This window comes from Acipenser ruthenus, chromosome 3 (genome assembly GCF_902713425.1).
Source record: "Acipenser ruthenus chromosome 3, fAciRut3.2 maternal haplotype, whole genome shotgun sequence".
NCBI lineage: Eukaryota > Metazoa > Chordata > Actinopteri > Acipenseriformes > Acipenseridae > Acipenser > Acipenser ruthenus.
Genome location: NC_081191.1, coordinates 17,469,750 through 17,491,816, shown reverse-complemented (window position 1 = coordinate 17,491,816; position 22,067 = coordinate 17,469,750). Strand labels below are relative to the sequence as shown.

At 36.4% G+C, this 22,067-nt stretch overlaps 1 protein-coding gene across 1 annotated transcript; it reads right to left on the bottom strand.

Moving 5' to 3' along the window:
* Nucleotides 1-1,887: 1,887 nt before the first annotated feature.
* Nucleotides 1,888-20,654, bottom strand: LOC117435342 (V-type proton ATPase subunit C 1-A). The gene is made up of 13 exons (XM_034058421.3): nt 20,483-20,654; nt 17,928-18,104; nt 17,228-17,295; nt 12,871-12,956; nt 12,423-12,517; nt 11,352-11,443; nt 10,444-10,542; nt 9,146-9,214; nt 8,773-8,865; nt 8,201-8,294; nt 6,651-6,748; nt 5,126-5,252; nt 1,888-2,536 (listed from the first exon to the last, which is right to left on the bottom strand). The coding sequence occupies exons 2-13, from the start codon at nt 18,057-18,059 to the stop codon at nt 2,441-2,443; spliced, it is 1,149 nt and encodes a 382-aa protein (XP_033914312.1). The 5' UTR covers nt 18,060-18,104; nt 20,483-20,654; the 3' UTR covers nt 1,888-2,440.
* Between the last annotated feature and the right edge of the window lie 1,413 nt (nt 20,655-22,067).

Genomic DNA, 22,067 nt, shown 5'->3' with positions numbered 1-22,067 from the left:
GACAGAGAGTGAATGAATCCAAGTCAACAATCTCCCTTCCGACCTGTGAGGGATAACCGGAGCAGGGTGCTCCGTAATGGATGGTTTGGCAGTTCATTCCAAGGTCAGTTGGAACCCAGCCATCCAGGAAGGGGGCGGGGCCACAATACCAGAAGTCATAGCCTTAATGCAGTATGCGATGTGTCAGTCACGGATTGGAGGATACGTGACTGGCCGCCACAACGAAAGAGGGCGTGACTGAGGGTATTTAGAGGAAGTGGCCAGCGATCTGTTCCTTTTGGTTGGTTATTGAAAGGACCCATGGGAAAACAGATGTAATTAATAATTGTGTTGTTGCATTTTGTTTGTTTGTCAGTCTAACTGTTTCTGTTTGTTCTTGAGAGACGGCTAACACAATCCGGGAGCTGTTGCTTAAGCCCAGCACCCAACCCGGACTTCACAGCACTCGTGTTCACTAATAAACTGTACTTCACTACTTGCACTTCAGCACTCTCTTTGGACTTGTGATTGTGTTTGTGTTCTGTGTGTGTTTATAATGTGTATGTTATTTTGGGACTGAACCCCATGGTTATTTCACTGAGCAATGCACATTGTTGTGTATTGCGAGTCCTCCTTTATTATTGCTGTTGCCACGTGACATTTGGATTATTAATAACCATCATTTCACCAGTACTTTGTTGTTTGTCATTGTCTTGAGCACTGTATCACCCCGACACCTGCGCACTGCAAACCACTTTACTACAGGATGAAATAATGTTTTGGCAAAAATTGGACAATCTGTCCAGACATTCATCATAGCAAAAGGTTTGTATTTTGGGAACACAGCCCATTGTACCTTGTGAAAGCTCTCTTACGGAAATGGATTTTTATATTGAGAGACGGACTGTGTGCAATGCTCAGGAAAATATGTTTAATTAAAAGGGCTTTTGTATTCCCTGTGTTTTTCAAAGCACAACAAGCAGAGCTTAACAATTCAGTGAAAGTGTATCAGTTGGGACAAATTAATAAAAAAACATGCACACAAAAAAGCTTTTTTATTTATTGCACGTACACATTTTGTGATTTCCAACCTTTTATTTGTGCATTAAACATACTATTGTGTATGTATGTGTATGTATGACACATTTGAATTGTTGATTTCAGAGTCTCATATGTGCTGCCATTACTTCAGTGTTTTAATGTCAATTTATATAACAATATAGCTTTACTTTTAAAGTCTGTTGTGCACATTTTCTTACAAACTGGCAAGTGGTGGAACATTATCTCACACAAAATGGCTCTCACGTAAAAACCGTGTAGACGAAAATGTAAAACTGCCCAAGACCATATAATATGTGCTGTTATTGTAGTCTGTTGCGTTGTCCATTTTTGCTGTTATAAAATTACGTGAAACATTTGCAATGTAACTTGCTGCCCTCTTGTGGTGGACTAAAGAAGCCACTGGGAAAGAAGCCACTGGGTTTCACGGTTTGCGGCCACAGGAAAATATTGCTGTTTCATAGATTCTTGTTTCTGCAGCCTTAGTTAATTATTGGCAGTACCTTGTGGCTTCAACCCACTGTTTTCCAAACTGTCAGTGCAAAAAATTAGAGGGGGAAAGAAAGACAAAACTCTACACCTCTCTAGACAACCTGCAAAAGGAATTTGTGTGGAGATATTTTGGCAATTAATCTCATGAGTAATTCCTAGTTATTCACAATTAATTCTTGTGCAGTAATGTGTAACCAAAACAGGTCTGATATGCAGCAATCAGCTTACTGTCTAACAGAATATAAACAGAAGTTCCTCTCATCAAAAATCTTTTTACTTTAATATTGCTTTTAATCTAGATGCATGTTTAGAATCCAGAATTTAATAAAGAAACCACAACAGCCAGCTGTAGCACAGTCATTTTTGATATTTACTTTATTATACTCCATTGATTTGATAGTGCTTGCACATTGTTCTCTTTAAAACACCAAATATACACAGACTTTGTACGGCCGCACACACACACACGTGCTGCTGTTTCAAAACACGATCCATTGTTAAAGATTAATACTTCTAGGATGTACCAAATACACCTAAATTAAAATGACAAAAACACTAATCCCCCTCACATAAACCAGGCCAGTACGGACAGCAATGACAGATGCAGCTACTGCACAGCACTATACAGATAAGGAATGACTTTCGTTTTATTTTTTAAATAACCAACTCTGTCCATAAATCAGATTATATACAGAGCACACACTTAAATACATTTGACAAAAATAAAAACAAAATAAAAGTAAACTCCTCATTGATGAGGAACCTGGAACAGGCAGGGCAACAGTTCACCTAATTACAAGGGCAAGGGTACAAGCATGGATACATCCACCATTAAAAGTATTAAAGATATCAAGGTAATCTGTTTTCTACACTAAAACAAATAGAAATGGAATGTGAAGGGAGTTATTCTCTATTTGAAGTCCAGCAGATTGCAGTCAATCTTGTAATAGACATATGGATAATACTCCTGCTGGCTGAGATTCAGACCAGGGATGTCCATAGCAACCTGTTCAAATATCAAAACACAAAAGGTAGATTAAGAAAACATAGCATGTAAGAATACATTGAAATATATGACCAAGAAAAAGATTGTGGTTCTGAAATTTCCCAACTCACAAACAAAAACAAGTTTAATTACATGTGGAAAGCAGCTTCAATTGATTGACCTAAATCTTACATATTAGTGTATCTGAGTTATTATTATTCTGACAGACCCTTTGGTTAATTCTCAGGAAATAATGAGCTATTAGCATTTTCAGATATTCTTCTTCTTCTTTGTATGAAGCCACAGTGCAGCTGGAACAAATCTTCATGTGTCTAAACCCAGTGCCTATGCTATTAAATGCATTGTCTTTATATTGTGTAGTCAATAAAATGAAAGGCATACCTTATCAATATTCAAAGTTACTATTGAAAACGCCCTGCAGCTCATTCACAGGCCGGAACCCTAAAACACTGTCCATTTGTTCATAAAACAAAAGATAATGTGTCTGTTCCTACTCCGATTGTTGCTGTCTTTAATTTTTCTGTAGTCGGCCTGCAGTGTTCGTGTGAATCCGTTACCTGCAAGGGCTTTTGCTAGATTCAAATATTCTGCACAGCGCCCATTAATTGTTTTTGTATTTGAGTCAGCCCATACGGACAACAAACATTTCGTCTCCTCATTTTCCTACATGCCACCACAATTTTGTTCGACAGCAGCCATTGTAAAGGGTTAAATGTTTTTCTGTTCCCCTTCCTATACATGCACAGGCCTCCCTGCTACGTGATGACGTAGTTCATTTTCAGCAGTCTGGACACATCGGGGATGATAAAGCAAAGCCGCGGCTGGCCAGGGCTGTTGTGGCCAGCAGTGGAAACACCTCTTGTGACCGGCAGTGGAAACGAGGCATGAGTTTCTACCATATTCAACTGCTTAAAATACAGCAACTTGTTAAGACACTAAAGTGATACTACAAAATTAACTTAATGTCAGTACTCGCTTGTTTGTCGCTTGTTTGTTGAGTGGTTCATTTATGCAGCTAATGACTGCAATGAACTCAGCATGTTTATATTTTACATATTGTGCAAGTGTTGTGTCTGGAATTGGTGACAGCACCTTTAATTGTGTACAGTGTAACATGGGAACTAGCATGCTGCAGCTCCCATGCTCAGACTCCTGATCACGGACAACTTTTATGATTACATGTTACCGTTTATTTTTCAGTAAAAACAAGTTTAAATTGCAGTGAGTTGCTTCTGCTATTTACGATATGAAATATTAAATGTTTACACAAAACTCGAACACGTGTGGTCACTGTCACAACTGTTGCATGACAGGGTTACCGTATTCTGCTGGAGTTAATATAAGACCTGTCTGCGCTTACCAACATTCGATTAAATTGTTATCATATGTATTTGTTACCATCCTTCTCGCACTTCAGTTTATTAAAACATGTGATTTGCATTTTTTTCCCCCCCTCACACACCGACGTCATAGCGCATTCATAAATAGTGACATATGCTTTTAAAGGGAGAGGCAGCATTTTTGTGTTACAGGCACCAATGCGCCTACCCCGAAAAAACTGTTTACAATTTTTTGTGTCACATTTGCAACCATTTTAGTTCCACTCTGGAGCCCTGCAAATTCGAGCCTTACACATTTTACACACAGCGTGACTCTTATAGAACATGAGGCGAGTCCACACTGGATTTTAAACCGGCCAGAGCAGGTCCAGTTTCTCCGTCGTCCTGATGAGATTATCAACGTTAATAACCCGCCTCCGCTCAGCTTCCATTTCACTCAGCTGCCAGCAGACAAAAACACACTCGACACAGTGAATGGTAGGTGAGGCTGCTAGAGTACATGATAATAAATAATATTCTCTAATTAAATCAGTGTAGACACAAATTAATGGATGCTCATGTTTGTTAGCAGACAAAATTAACTTGTATATAAAAAAAAAAAGTATATCGATACAGGGGTCACTGTATCCATAATCGTATCGTCAACAAAAATATCACTGTTCACCGCGTGAATCAGCACACCCCATAGCGTGGTGTTCTATGCACGGCATGACATCTGTCACATGATGTACTGGAATTTTGGCAAATAGTTCACTGTGATTGATCTCTGATATGTGATTTATAATTCTCACTACTGTGGCGGGGGGAGGGGGTCTTCAAGTAAAACAAAAACATAAAATAAAATTAACTGTAGTCACCGCAACATCTTATGGTAACTGTCAATGCTGATCAAAAAATATAAATTTACTTTAGATTTGACTGACAATGCTTCAAATGTTTACGTCAATTGACTTTTTTTTTTGTTGGAAAGACCTTTAAACAATATTTCAAGCCATCCCAGCACGGGCATCCAAATGAGCAAGCTTCAGACACATTCTCCGGATGCAGAGCTCCACAGGTTCCACGGCTTTTCTTTTGCACGCTCATGACACCTGACCGGAATCCCTTTTCTCCATCACATGTGGTTTATTCATCATCAACACAAATAGAGCAAGCCCCTTGCTAGCATTCTGTCCGTTTGAGCTAAAACAAAAAAAATGTTCACTTCATTTACTACAATGTTCTAAAGTTCAACGAAAATGACACTTACATCAATGATGCCAGTTGCACCGCTATCAAGATGCTTGTACAAATCATACAAAACCTCTCTCAGCTTCTTCATGTTTTTTTTATTGGGCTGTAACAGCATTGCCTGGAAATTTACTGGCAACCCATACCTGAAAAAAAAGAAAATGAATATAAAATAAATAACGTTGCAACAACTGGTTCTCAAGTTATAATAGCTCATATCAAGCAACTACATGCGTCACATGTGTGATACATCAGAACTTATGGGCTATTTCACTTTTCAGACGTCATAAAAAAATAAATAAACATTGATTCTGGCCATTTACAAATAGCCAGTAGATTTAAAAAAAAAAAAAAAAATACTACCAAAAAAGGTAATATAATAAACACAACCCTTAAATATATACTGCCAGGAAAATCATGGCAAATGATTTCAATAATGTTTTGTAAGACCAATATCAGAATATTTTAAAAGACATTAAGGTCTTCCTAACCCTAGTTACATTCCCATGGAAATGTGTCCAAGCCAGGAAAAGTAATACTAAAAGGACAAGCAATCGCTGGCAATCTCCAGCGCATAATACTTCTGTGGAAAGCATTAGAGAGCTGAGCTCTGCTGTGTGAAAGAACATTACCCCAGTGAACGATCACAAAAGCATTCTAAAAATGAGTGCCCTTACACTCTGCTCCTGTGTCACAATCACCTCCTGCCACAGCTGGAAATTCTAAATTAGAGCTATCAGTAACAAAAAGTAAAATCACCACGACCTGTAATCGACTGCATACATATTTAAAAATGTATGTTTGACACACACAGATAAATAGACAGATACCTTCATCATCCCAATTGAAGAAGCAGCACTTCTATAAGCTATACAGATGGAGGGCAGCCAGACAAAAAGTCATGCATAAACAAAACACCATGGGCTGGAATCTAATAACCTTAATAATTGGTGGTGAAGGAATGTATAACATGTTTCTTTAAAAATAAATGAATCTTTAAAGAACATGTAATGAAACAGTAATAATTAGATCACTGATGTATACCTTGTTTCTATCTGTCACTGGGCTTGAAATCAATTCTGTGTTTCCATCAGCAGCAGAAAGATTTCCACTGTGTCACGGTACATTTCTGTGATTTGAGGCAAACTGCTGATGGAAACAGTAGCAGTCCAAACTCAATCAAGTCCAAACTTGTTCAACTCACACTGGCAGACAGATACAAGCTACCGATTGTAACTCAACAACTTGTTTACCTTTACAACCGAATGACCCATGTTCTAGCTACATGTTAATAGATAGGGTGACTATTTATTGTGACTCTGTAGAAGTATTGTTTTCTGCTGAAACACAGCATCAAATGTTCCCAGGCCAATGAAGAAGAAAAAAAACAAAATAAAATGAAAATCGCTTGACACTACGTTTAATGTCAAGGTAATCTCATGCTGTTTTTAAATTGCAAACTGCCTGATGCAAAATTATTAAATCAATAAATATAAACCTAATAAATAAGTGGAAATGTTAACAGCATTCTCATTTTTCTGTACCTTAAGACAGACTCAACAAAAACCCTTAATGCTTTGATGTGGATCCAGGCAATGAAAGCTTCACTGAAGTTGACTTTCAGCCATCGAACTAGGGGTCCCTGTGGAACGAAAAACATACAACATCGTTTTAATTAGTGCCATACTACATTGTGCAATCAGTTTATCACAGGGTTTTGTTTATTATTATTTATTTCTTAGCAGACGCCCTTATCCAGGGCGACTTACAATTGTTACAAGATATCACATTATACATTATTTCACATTATACAGATATCACATTATTTTTACATACAATTACCCATTTATACAGTTGGGTTTTTACTGGAGCAATCTAGGTAAAGTACCTTGCTCAAGGGTACAACAGCAGTGTCCCCCACTGGGGATTGAACCCACAACCCTCCGGTCAAGAGTCCAGAGCCCTAACCACTACTCCACACTGCTGCCCGTTTAAAGTTAAATATACACATTGGACAATAAAAAATATGACTAATACTACAGACACTAAATCTTGGAGATGAAATTGGCTGCAAAGATAATATAAAAGCCTTCACAGCTACAGCAGAGCTTTTTCTTTTTTTATTGCTTAAGGCTGTACCTCTGGCACAGCATCCTGGCAACGACTGAATAATGCTCTTCTGCAAACAAATCAGCATTACCGTGTTTGCACATGCGGAAGGACTTAAAACGAATATGAAATACTAAATACCTAAATGTCAGTTACAGCTGTGTTTGGCATGCTGAAGACAGTGTAAACCATATTACACACAACTGCATTTACAGGACATCTGCCTGAACCGGCCAAAGAGATGGCAGCAATTCTACACCGCAGCTGTGTTTATAAAGTGTATTTAAGGCATTTGAATTAACAGCTATTAACAACTGCAAAGCAGTGAATGCTTCAGAGACTGTTTACAAAGACAGTGTATATTGTCAGTGGATTGCTACAGACACCTGGTACTGGTTATAAAAACAGATTCATCTACTTAACCTAGACGTTACAGCAGACCTGGGGGTTGCGAGATGGCGTTAGCTATTCTTACCAGTCATTTAAAATCGCCCACTAATGTTGATTCTGTGTAGCAATAATACATAAATACATTAAGTTTTCACATGAAACCGAAATTCTAATCTCAAAATGTTAATATATATTTTTTACACCTAATTTATATTTTAAGGATAGAAGTTGTTTGTAATGCTAATTGCTATGTATTGTATACTATGTGGCACCTTGTCTTCAATTCAAATAAGTATTACTTCCAATTAAAATGTATTTATAAGACAACAATGTTATAAAATTAGATACAACCTATTGTATGTGACCACATAGACAAGGATGGCACAATAAAAACACCTATCGCAGTCTAATACATTCCTGTATCACTGTTTGTTATTTTAATCAATAGTTTGTGAGAGATTATTAAAATCTCTCAAAAAACAGGTATTAGCAGGCCTGACTATTGGCTTGTAGATGTCACTGATAAACGGGAACCTGGATAAGGAGCTGATATTCATAGCAACTGTTCCATAAGAGCAATGTCTGAAATACTCACAAATTGCTTTTTCTTGTCAGTGGAAAGCCGTGTCATCTCCTCTTTATCTGCTTTCATCTCCTCCTCATTATACTGGAAGTCCCGGACAGTGAACCTGCAATTTAAAAACAGAGATCCGCTAATCCAGCTGGTCTGTATTGTCCAACTCCCAATTAGTTCAGCGAGAAGTATATTTGAGTCATCCGAACACAGTCTTCCAAGAAAAAGCGTAGCAAAAAATTTTTTCCAGTGAAATGTCAGGCATAGGAGCCAGTGTGGTCCAGTGGTTAAAGTCCAGGGCTTGTAACCAGAAAGTCCCCGGTTCAAATCCCACCTCTGCCACTCACTGACTCACTGTGTGACCCTGAGGAAGCCACTTAACCTCCTTGTGCTCCATCCTGCGGATGAGATGTTAAATCAATGTCCTATTGTAAGTGACTCTGCATATAATGCACAGTTCACAGCCTGCCTCTGTAAAGCGCTTTGTGATGGTGGTCCACTATGAAAGGTGCTATATAAAATATATTATTATTATTATTATTATTATTATTATTATTATTATTATTATTATTATTATTATTAACAGCTCTTACTTGCATTCTCTGGCCTTGTGCCTAAAGTCATCAATGGCCTTTCTGAACAGAGTGACACTGAAGAGCCCACTTTCTTGATCTTCAAACAACAAACTAGAAAGAAAAGGAGGGTTATCATATGATCCAAGATGATAAACCACATTTATTAGTAAGAACCACCCTTAAAATTGTAAGTACTCCCACCCCAACCCCCCAATAACCCACAGGAAGCAGTTTTTGTAGATTTTGTAACACATTTTACATTGCTGGTTACACATTTCTAAAAATACTTTGCTAAAATAAGCAATACCAAACATATGCAAGGTTAATTTGTATTGTTTTTATTTTCACACTTCACTTTCAATATGAAGTTAAAAACATATTAGCCACTTACTTGGTGGAGCGTGGAACCACCATTTCTGCCAGTGTTTCATAAGTTTTCTGCCATTCAATATAATTTGTCCTGGCAGGGGGGGGGGGGGTTAAAAAAGTATTAATGATTTACATAAATAGAATGCAAGTATACAGACATTTTTTCAGTCCAACACAGAACATTGCAGAACGAGATAAGGTTCCTGTGTGTCGTAAATGCATGTTACCTGTAAGAATGGGGTGTAGTGTGTTTACTTAAGCTCATATATCTTGAATTATACAACTTAGATTTATATTTTGTTCTTTACAGCTGTGAAGATTCCTATGTATAAATAGTGGCGGGGGGAGGGATGAATAAATGGCGGTTTATGTTATCTATCTGAAAAACAAAGTTTTCTTTGGGTCAGCAATTAGTGCAACGAGATACCAACTCTAAATGTTATGGTACTTTATATCATTTTATTGATGCAATTGTTTTGGTGAAGTTTAAAAAATGTAAACTGCTGTTACAAATTTATAATAACTTTTTATTAGTATTTACATTTTTGCCAAATGCACTTTTAGAGATTTAATAAATCTGTGGTTTAAAATCATCATTATTTGTATTATTTTAGATGGCAGGATTGTGTGATTTTCTTACATGTTATTGTTGTGCAGTTCACGGGAGAACAATCTTGAGAATACCTTCTGGAAGTAATCTTACATACATTGACATAACTATTAAATGTTTTGTGCACATATTTCCTGTTGTCTGACATCCTATTTGTAAATGCAAGTAAAAAAAAAATAATTATAATTGATAACTCAATTATATTTTGTTTCCATATATGGACAACAGTTTTTTTTATAATTATGTGATATAGTTTGTAAGACATTGTAAGAATTATAAGGTTGTTTTTTGGGGGGGGGGGGTTGTTTTTAAAAAAACACTCACAAAAAAAATTCTATATTCACAAAAAATAAAAAATCCTGCTTGCTTCCTCAGCTACCTCTCTCTAGTGAGGAGCTGAGGCCTCCTTTTATGTCGGGTAGCTGGGTGGTAATTGATTGCTAATTACTCCCACTGACACAATAAACCTGGGCAGGGAGGAGAATTTAACCCCATCCCTGCCAATATTTACAAGGGCAGAGCCCTGCCACAATATATATATATATATATATATATATATATATATATATATATATATATATATACACACTGTATGTATATATATATATATATATACACACTGTATGTATATATATAGCGAGAGAGAGAGAGAGAGAGAGAGAGAGAGAGAAATAAAACATGAACCATTTGAATTAGCACTGCTAACTTACTTTGGAACAACCACCAGTAATGTTATGAGGTACTCTGAGTCTAACACAAAGTCTTCTCTCTTCACAATATCTGCCAGACTTCTTGTCAGCAAACTCCCCCTAGTGGATATATTGTTAAATACATTAGTGCACCATAAACAAAAAAAAAAACAAAAAAAACACATGTAATCTATTTCAGCAAATTACTGATAAAATGATTTAACCTTCCCAAAAAAAAAAAAAAAAAAAAATATATATATATATATATATATATATATATATATATATATATATATATATATATATATATATATATATATATATATTATATATATATATATATATATATATATATATATATATATATATATATATATATAGCCTAATGGTACCATAATCTATCTGGTGTAATCTGGTACAGACTTGCAATCAGCTTTCCTCCCCAACCGAGAGCTGCACCACAATTCAAACCTTGAAAGTTGGTCCCCAGCCTTTACAAATCAAACACTGACAATTGTGTAGGATTGTGTGGCTGTTCAGCGTTACAGACTTCTCACCACCAAGACTTTCTCATGTCTCGACAAGAAGTAGCAAACACTGGCTGCTAGAAGAGACATTAGCAGACAATAGCCACAAGGAGAAGCTGGATTGCTCCAAGATGAGCAGGTGACATTGAGGGGATGGGAGAGATAAAACAAAATCAAGTACAGTACCTATCTAAATGTGAATTCAAATAACTCCGTTGAATATTGTTCTGTGCTGAAACTCAAATAATGTTCTGTCACATTAATCAGATTAGAATTAATTATACCGCCTATGCAAAACTGGGTTTCTGAAGCCCCGTAGAATGTTTATGCTAATAGTATCAGTCTAAGGCCTGAAACGAAGGACAAAGATCACCCTCTCCAGTGGTTCCAACTAGTACTTACGCATTCTTCCTCTCTAGATTCTGTAAGTTTCCCTTCAGGTTGTTGTAGGCCGATGCTCTAGCCTTCAGATCGTTATCAATCTGTGTAACTTGCTGCAGGAGAGAGAAACACAGAGAAGAACATGAGCGCTTGCAAGGAGTGCCAGATGAGAAAGCAAGCAGGAACTACTGTGACATGGGGGTCTAACTCCAAATGTAACCAAATTCTGACTAGCAAGCCTTCAGACTGGCAAAAGGACTTCCTTTAAAAACAGACTGGACAAAGTTCTTCAAATCATGCATGATTATCTTTTTTTTTTTTTTTTTTTTTTTTTTAAAGAGCGCACACAAGTCAGATCAGAATTAAACAGCCTTAACAAGATGTTTTAAACCATCTACGTTTTGTTAATGTACATTTTTTTTACTTACTTAATACCCTATTTTGGGCGTCTTTTTTAGTCTTCTACTGTTGTTTCTGCTTAGATCATAATTTACCTGGCTTACTGGACAATGTCTTTTCTTAAGGAGTGACTATGACGTCATTTCTTCCTGCCTTTGCAACAGTGAGTTAGTAGAAACTCCCTTTACAAAATCTACATTTTTGAAGAGACAGGAATTCCGACTGCTCACACCGCTTTCAGTCAGTAAGCCTTGTAAATAATGATACTATGCAAAAATAATAACAGATAAGGACTGAGAATACACATTCAAGGATGTTCAGCTGGTAATAAATTAAATACAGTGGTAGCCATATTCAGCTATAAAAATGGCGAATCATATGCCTCGTTATGCTTCACAATAAAATGAAGGTCAATGCGATATGCAAGAGTTATTTCCATATTTAATCAATTAAAATGCTCATGGACCATGACAAACCTCGCAACAGGTAAATAGCTGGCCATGGCTACCACTGTATTAATGTAAATTGTATAAGGTTATCAATTCTGTTTGTTTTATTTCAATGTGTTTTTTATCAAATGTGCTAATAACAATGTTTAGTAAAAAAGCCCCGTTAATTTGCCACACTGTGTCTTCAGTAGTGCTTAAAATGATCTGCTTTACAAAACTTTATACGGTAAAGGGTTCGACGTACCTTAGCAATGATTTCCGAAATATTTTTCAAGGACTGTTTGATTGGGTATTTTGCCATGTCCCACTGGAATCTTGTAATGTAGGTAACCAAATCCACTAAAAAATGAGTTAAAAGTTATGAGTTAAAAGCTATTTCTTTCACTTAATAAATTGTAAAATTATAAAAAAAAGTTCAAAAGAAGAAAAAAAAACTTAAAGCATATCATAGATTGATTCATAATTGTCTCCCAAGTGCAATCTGAACCATTATTTTCAACTCCAAATGTATAAAAACAAAACTTATTTTCTAGAAGTTACCATTATCAACCATTTTATTTTCATTTCACAGTTCTACTCTCAAGACCACGATACATTTTTTTAATCCCGCCTCCATTGAAGGCTTTATGAATAGGAGTGTGGTCTCCATTCCTTCATCTACAAATATGCTTGGTTGACAGGAATTTCCTCACCTCCATTCGCCAGCAGGTTCTCTTGTACTTTGTCCTTTGTGTCCTCCAGCACATCAGCCATATATTGAGACACCTTCTTCACTACACTTAAAAGAGAAACGGGACAGATCAGTATGTTGAAAAGCGCTCAGCCCAACTCCATATATCGATTAGCTCACCACTACTGAAACCTGCCTGCATTAGGACCAGCTCAGGAAAGTAGGACTATACAATTATTGACAGGGGTTCATTAACACCTAGCCAACCAGGGTAGAGGCTAAGCCTAAGAAACCACCCAACCGAAGACAGCTTGCAGAAACCTTTGTTTACCTATGTAAGTCTATCATAAAAAGTCAATGGTGCTCTGTAATCTGCTCCCAATTAAGTGAACATAAATTCACAAGAATTTAATGGATAGATCTGAATTAAAAATGTGTAGGTGCAGCTTCAGTTTTAAATTGACAGAAGCAAACAAACAAACTAATAAACACATTTTACAGTATTTCAGTTCTCTAACATTTGATAATTTGCACTTCATGCTTCTCACAGGGCTGGCCCTGACTAGGGTGTCTTCCCTGTTCCCAGTTCCCCTCTCCAATGTTAGCTCCACTGTATTTGTTCTGATGTCATTGTAAATCAAAGTGGGCACCTACAGTAATATGCCAAACAGATTAAACTGGCCCCACAACTTCTACCCAATAAAATGCCATTTAAATGAACTACCATTGGCTGATATAAATAGGACAATCTGTTTCTTATTACGTCTGTTAACATGAAGGGCATTTTACATCCTACCAAAAATCTGAACAAGTGTAAAGGAAAGACCTTGTGTATACATGACTTATACGCATACAACTGTCCTGCTGTTAAAAATAGCACTTTTAACTTTCCAGTAACACATGGTCATCAGTCTAAATATTATGGAAGTTAAAAAAAAAAAAAAAAAAAAACTCTTGCCACCAAACTGTAAATTGTTATCTTTAGCCTGTGGATAAAATATCTTCACCACTATGTTAAATTCCTCACTTCTACTTAATGATAGTTTGGGATCATCGTCCATTGGCTTGACAGAATACAGAGAACCAGGTTGACTAAAAATGTAAAAAAAGGTACCCAGTGTTCCCTCTGGCCTTACAGGGAAATCTAGTCAATGTAAGGTTTATTTATTTATTATTATAATTATTTTAAAAGAACGTGTTTCTTTAGAATATTCATTGATGTCTCAAAATTCAGACCAGCAAGACATGAAGTCAATCTACCAGAAGAACTCACTACAGACACAATGAGTAATTCAGAAAAGCGAATTTCAGTGAAACAAAACACAAACAGGAAAAAGGACAGATTTTTTATTAACTACTTTATTTTCAAGAGAGATTTTTATTTACAAATTCAGGGCACAGCAATGGGAGCTTCATTTGCACCCGGTTATGCCAATTTCTTTATGGGATTCCTGGAACATAACAATAGGAGGCTGTGCGGTCCAGTGGTTAAAGAAAGGGGCTTGTAACCACAAGGTCCCTGGTTCAAATCCCCCCTCAGCCACTGACTCATTGTGTGACCCTGAGCAAGTCACTTAACCTCCTTGTGCTCCATCTTTCGGGTGAGACGTAATTGTAAGTGACTCTGCAGCTGATGCATAGTTCACACACCCTAGTCTCTGTAAGTCGCCTTGGATAAAGGCGTCTGCTAAATAAAATAAATAATAATATATTTGGACATGATCCTTTCATTATAGAACATCATTATGTGGAAACAATATATTGACATCATTTTTTTGTTGTGGTCTGGCACAGAAATAAAACTTAAAGCTTTTGCTGCTTATTTGAATGGTTTGATTTCATCTATCAATTGTAGTCGGGAATATGATAAACATAAGGTTAGCTTTCTCGATACTACTGTATGCCTCAATGAGGGATCCTTGTATACCACCCTCTATACCAAACCAACTGACAAAAATAGTATTCTACATGCCTCTAGTTTTCATTTTGTACCATTAAAAAGGGGACTCCCCTATAGTCAATTTTTGTGACTTAAACGTATTTGTTTTAAAGCTGAGGATTTTGACATTGAAGTTGGTAAAATGTATGACCAATTCTTATCTAGGAACTACCCAAGAGATTGGTTAGATAATGCTCTCTTTTCATAAGTTCATAATGTAGATACAAATCCTACGTGAAGAAGAACAAAGAATTCTCTTCCATTTCTTGTCTTTTTCAACACAGTCATGAAAACATTATTAGAAAACATTAGACATTTTGCTGAGACAAATCACTCCATTTCGGATTTAAAATTCTGTGGTGTACAAAGATTAACTCAACCTCGTAGAGGGGGTGATCTAAACCAAAAATTACTTAAATGTGAAGCAAAATGGATTTTCTATCTCAAAACATAGCTTTAGAAAAAATACATAATCTTTATTCAGTTATCTCCAATACTAACAATGTTATGTAATTGTGTCAATCTGAGTCCATATCTATATGAATTGCTATAATCTGGATAACTGTTTGTTAAACCCATCAATTTATCAACATGCTACATTCTTATGATCCCTATCACTACTATTACATATTATTGTTTTGTCACCACTCTCCTGATCACAGTGTGCGGATCCTTTTTGACATCTCCTCTTATTAAGTTTCTTAAACATTCAGAAGCATCTATCCTAAAAGGTTTTTTTTTTTGTTCAATATATGGAATCATTTAAGCAGCTCACTCCTAATGTCTATTTATCACCACAGCATATGACTTAGTCAGGTCATGTGCTAGCATGACATTGGAAATAACATGCCTATCCAAGTCTGTGTTAATAGTAGCAATACACCGTATTAAACCACTTGTGCTTTGGTGGAAACAAGAGATATCCAACTGTCACTGTTAATACTGTCCCAGACAAAGCATCGGTTTAAAGGTTTCTTACATCTCAATGTCTTTAATTACTGCACACCCTGGCTTTTGACCTTTGACTCTGCAAAACGTAAGCAGTCATAAAATACACTTTAATTAAATAATACTGTAGGTAGCCAGGATCTTGACCTGACTTGGCTGTATAAAAATTAGTTATTTATTCTAGAAGACGGAAATAAGTAATTCAGCTGCTTATTTTATTATACAGCTGCTTATTTTATTTTTACATATAAGCTAGGTGAGATTATTTCAAATTCTTATGATCACGCTCTTGTTTCTGCATTTCAAGATTTGTATCTTTGTTCTGAAGTTTCCCTGCTGCCACTGTACATGTTCTAGAAGAACATTTAGAAGAGTGTTCACAGGGTTCCAGACTGCGACGATAATGGTTGAAAACATGACAGACATTTATTTGGCAACTGTCTTTTGGGGGTTAGGTGCCATTGGCAAAACAATAATTATAACAATGGGCTGAAACACAGCAAAAACATCACAAATCAGTGAAAATGTTACAGTAGCAAGCTGAAAAAAGTTTTCTTTGTGAACTGCAATAAACCAGTTTTTGTCTTTCGCCAGTCAAATCGTAGGGTGCCTAAATAAAGTTTTTCATCTGTCTTTAGTAGCCCAGATAGTTAGTGAGTACAAACTAAGTTAATGTTTTATATCACTTTAGTGTCATAACAACTTGCTGTATTTTAAGTAGTTCAATATTGTAGCAACCAACTTGCTTCTAACATGGCACCCAACAACTGGATTTGGCGACCAGTATTTTTGGTCTAAAAAGTTTGTCTGCAGCCCTGGTTCACCTTTCACTTGAACTTATGTAAAGAATACAAATGTGAATAAACACTCTAGGTAATGATACTAGTTTGGTCATCTAGTGAATTAATATTGCCACCTTAAATCAACTCTTCCTTCCTTGATGAAATGGAGCAAAACAAATAGCAGTTTCAAATCAAGCTGCAATTGCTGATTCAAACTGACCTACAAAGCAGCATCCTGGTGGTTTTGTTCAGTTATGTTACAAGCTTCTGCAGCATAGAATGATACCTACCGATGCATTAACTGAACTAGCATTTGTTTTGACTTTGTAACTGCATGGCTACACAAGGTGTATGTGTGTGTGCATATCTTTTTTTTTTTTAAAGCAGCAGCCATAATGCTAAGGTATTACAAATTAAAGATCATTCTGTAGCCATTAAGGAAAATCCAGATCACTATCTGAAAGGTGGAGGACATGAAACATTTTAACAGAGAAGATATTTAGAATTGAAAGATAAAACTTTTTTGTAAAAGGAGACATTTCTACATACTATGCATTTTTATTTTAAAAGTCTGTAATTTCCACTGGAAATAACTCCAGGAAGCCTTACGCTTATTGATTGCTGCATGATCGATATTAAAAAATGAACCCTACACAGAGTATAAAAAATAAATACTCAGACAGAAGAACAGTGGTATGCTGTGTTCTTACCTCTCCACAAAAGAGTCCAGCTTGGCCAGCTCATCCGATAGCCCCACCAAGACATCCAAAGTTCCCACCTATACAAATATAAAAACAGAAGCAATTATATAATGTATGAACTTCCAATATTTCAATGAATCTTGGTATAAAAACTATAGAATTCACTTTTTGCATCACAGTTCTTGGCATATTAGCAAAACTGCTCTTTCAGCACCAAGTATAGTAACTTTACAGAAAGGCTACCCTTAGGATAACTAACCAAATACAGGTCTACAGCAGTTTTGTTTATTTTCCTATTTTTATAAATATAAAAGTGTGTTTTTGTTTGAAGAAAGATGTCTGTATGTTCCATTTATTAATGCTGTAATACAACCATTTGTGATTAATGTATTCCTATCAACATTCTGTAATAAAAGAAAATATTAAAACTGTTTTTTTATGTTTTGCTGTAAGACGCAACATCATGTTCCTAGGATGTGTTCCATCTATCTGGGCTCAGGCAGTAAAAGGTTAAGTCACCACTAGAAGTTACAGTAGCTATACCGACAATACCAGTGTGATCTATTCAGTCTTACCCTATTGATTAACATGCCCCTTTGTGGTGAATTTGTCAGGCATATTAAATTACTCAAAGACGTCAGGCAGCCTGAACTTGCATCTCACGTGACCTTTTCTGAGAAGCAATGAAAGAACAGCTTGCACTCTTTACCTTAAGATCAGGGATGTTAAATTTATTGTTGGTGGAAAGGTTGTTGTTCCTTGTGGTGGAGGCCATCAGTTTGTCCCATGTCTGCTGGCAGGTCTTCTCTCCAGGGGCAGAAATCAACCAGAACTCAGTCATTGTTGCTGACTGATGAATATGTTTGTTTAAGAAGCAAGAGGTATACTGCAAGAGAAATAAACCTCATTAGGGGTGGGGGTATGCACTGTAGCTCCAGTAACATAATGGAGAGTTTGTCAGTAATAGGAAGGAATAATAAAATCAGATCAACACCCATCCCTGTAAGAAGAAATAAATTAGAGTAGAAGTCAGCGGTTTTATGAACAAAAACACAGTAACCCCAGAGTTATAATGTAAGAGGAATGGAATCTCTAATGGTTTGAAAACAAATGGATATTAAATGGAGTTAAATGGATATGTAAAAAGAGTGTGATCTTTATCATTGATATGGTGTGAGTAATGTCAGTGAAATAGTTCATTCTTATTGGAAAACACAAGTATATGTACTTTATTGACAGGATCAGAAATAACATTTAAAAAAAAAAGGCATTTGGTCTGTCCCAGTGGTTAAAATAATATCTCAGCGAAAAGGCTTATTTTAACTGGACCATACCAGTATACAGAGAAAGTCACAGCATACAGTATACATAACCAAGCAAAATTGTGATAGTAACATTGATAAAGGTCAAATTAAAACCTTATGGTTATAAAAACATATCAGCTCCAGTCTCTGGGATGTTTAATGATTGTGATTGATAAATGTATTAACTGGACCAGTGCCTCCTTGTGGCTATATGTTGTAAATGGCTGGGCCTGGTAAGTACTTTGGAGGTCACTTCCAAGGTTAGGGACATCAGGTGTTGCTGGAAGCACTGGTGTTGGTGGCTCAGGTGGGGGGCACGCTTCCTTTTAGTTCAGAGCTTAACCTATGGTTTGGACAAATTAGCTAGTTTCCCCAAAACATTCATCAAGTATTCAACTCCCCAACCTGTGTAAAAGGGGACAAGGAGTTCCTGAAAATCAGATTTCAAAAGCAGGTTCAAGCTAGACCTGAAAATCACACCCGTAAAATGTAGGCCCTGGAATTTAATAGAAAAATCAGTAGTGTGCTGTATTCTGTAGCCAGTGTGTGTGTGACTTTAACAGAATCAGTCATTCAGTAGCAGGCTGTACTGTGAATGGGAGCCTTTGTGACATCTGTTTATATGCAAAGTGAATGGCTGAGAGATGCCACTACTCATGTTATAATTAATACAGAACAGTTCTCCTCAGATGCCACCATGCTAACATCATGTTTTACCGCCTCATCCATACAAAGGCCTGCATCTCCAACAACACGTGACCCTAAACACCATCCCCACCATAGCTTTCCTTGGAGAACTACCGTCCTAGCCAGATCAGACCCACCTGAAAATGTCTGCAGGTGCTGGGCCTGGTCAATACTTGCTTTTGTGACCTCCAAAGTGGCATAGTGAGAATTCGTCCTACTGCACCAATATCCAAGTATGGTTTTAGGAGCTGATGAGTGATTTTTATTTATTTATTTTTTTTAATCTTAGGCATTCAATATCATATTTATCTCGCTGTTTAGAAGAATATCAGAGATATTAAACCTGTTCGCTTGGACAATGTAATTCAGAAGTGTGTGCTTCACCATTCTTTAAAAGAAATCTGGATAAAAGCAATTAAAAAATGTGTGTAATTCCTAATAGTATTGTTGTTATTATTGTTATTATCATGATGATGATGATGTTGTAGAGGTGCTTCAAACAGACAATTCTTAAAGAAAGTATTCACCAGAATGCATAATTATCAAAATTCTCAGCCCTTGAATTTTTAAATAGTCTTTTGGAATTACTTGACTGGTACAGAGAAGGGCCATTGTAATACAATTACTTACAGTAAGAACAAGGCCATATAATACCCATAATTTGCTTTCTTGGTTGGAATATTTCAGATGATTTGGTGTCATAATGGAATTCCAGTTTTGCAACACAGTTCTATGTCTCACTTCCCCAAAATCTTAACGACATGCCACAGGCAATTGTGTTTTCCCTCTTGACCAGACTGCTATTTTAATCCACTCGTTCGTTAACATTAAAATGAAAACAATATTCAGTTTTGTATGCAAATGTAAGGCATATATCTGTTGTCTAACACTAACATTACATTACATTACATTACTAACTAGAAACATTGTGGCATCTAGTTCAATTGCATTTGTTTGAAATTTGGAATAAAACAAACTAGCAAAGATTATTTAACCCCTAATCTAGTTTGGTGTATGGCCTCTGAAAAACATACTATCTGCCCGGTCTAATTTATCTAAATTATTTTACTAAATCAATTGCCTTTTAAATTAACTAGACTAAACTCACAGCTCAAGATCGTCATTTATTTTGTCACGTTGTGTGCATTACAACCATTTACTAGAAAACACCAGACCTCTCATCAGCCCCTTCCTACATACAAGATATGCTGTTGACAAAAAAACGTAGACATAAAATCAGTCTCAACCACAATTGATAGAATAATCAACTTACCTGTAAAATGAATGTAAACAGAACGTTACACTGGGCGATAAGCAGCGACAACTGTTACAGTTTAAAAAGCATTTCTCTATCAGATTTTAATTTCGTAGATCTATCCAGACAGCATCACAGTCAGTCAGCTGAGCAGCTGAGCAGCAGCAGTCCTGCGCACACCCGACTACAGGGAATAATAGGGGATGAGAAAGGAGCGGTCATCTGACATTTTACTAGCGACACCGCCTGGACTGGAGGAGGGCTAGCGTCTCGTATGTGACACACATTGGCTTACCCCACTATCCTGTACAAAAAGTGCAATACTGCACCAGCATGCCCTGTCGACCAGATACAGCGCGTATATTCCAAGGATAAATGTCGTATTCCACTCAATAATGAGTTATACACTAAAATATTCAAATTCTTGGTGCGAGTTTAATATTAGCTTTATTTATTTTTTGGGTTGGAACACTAGTTTCTGCCCCTTAAAACCGACTTCCCATGTTGCCAAGATTCAGTATTTACTCCATACATTATGAAACAGGAAAAACAAATAGGTATATTTATTTAGTTTCCAACATCAGCAGTTGGAAACACATTGTTTTATTATTAAGAACGTTATTCTTGACGTGTGCTGTGTTTGCAACCAAAAGGACACAGAAGATAACTTTTTCAAAGATTCTGATGATGGTTAAATGGAACGTAAGACTTTCATGTTCCATTTGCATGTTTTATATTGCTCATATGGAGCAATAGTACAAATGCTAGAAAGTCATTCATCTCTAATTACTGTAATTAACATGCACAAATATAATGACTTTTGCATCACTAACATTTCCAAGTAATATTTAAAGAATGAGATTTCACCTACACTCATCTCACCAACAGGGGGCAGAATCCGCAGTCACACAGCACTTCCCCTTTCATATATATTCTCTCCATTTTGTTTTCTCATTATCATACTGGTCAATGACTCTAAATCAATTATGGACTGTAACTATTTTTAAAGGGCATTTTTCAAACCTGCGTCTGGCAATGTCACTGCTCCAAAGTGTGAACGCAGACAGTGTGTACGCAGACAGTAAGGATGTAATAGGTTTTCTGCTGGTTTCTAATTTTGGTATTGTGACCTGCTTCCTGACTTGGGTCATCTATAGATTTGAATTGTAGGCAAATGCCACAAAAAGAGCATGTTTTCAAAGATGAATGTGTCTGGAGCTCATTGTTTAGAACACAATGCTGGGACACACTGGAGCCAGCCCAGGTCAGACACAAGGGGGACTACCCACAACTGACCCCTGTCAAGTGCAGGATGCCACACTTGGGCACATGCTTGCAAAGAATGAATTGTGTGTGATCATCCAAAGACAAACATGTAAACAACCTTGTGGAAGTTCAGATAAACATGTATACTTTATTTCTTCCATATTAAAATGATAAAAGCACAAATACACATTTCACATTCAGAAATGTTTTTGTTTTCTTTAATGGGTCATTTTATCTCATAGTCTGTGCAATATTCAATAAAATTGTATGAGGCTGCTCTATGCACAGCTTATTACTTAAAATATATTTAAAAAGTAATTCACTGCAAGGCAATAAT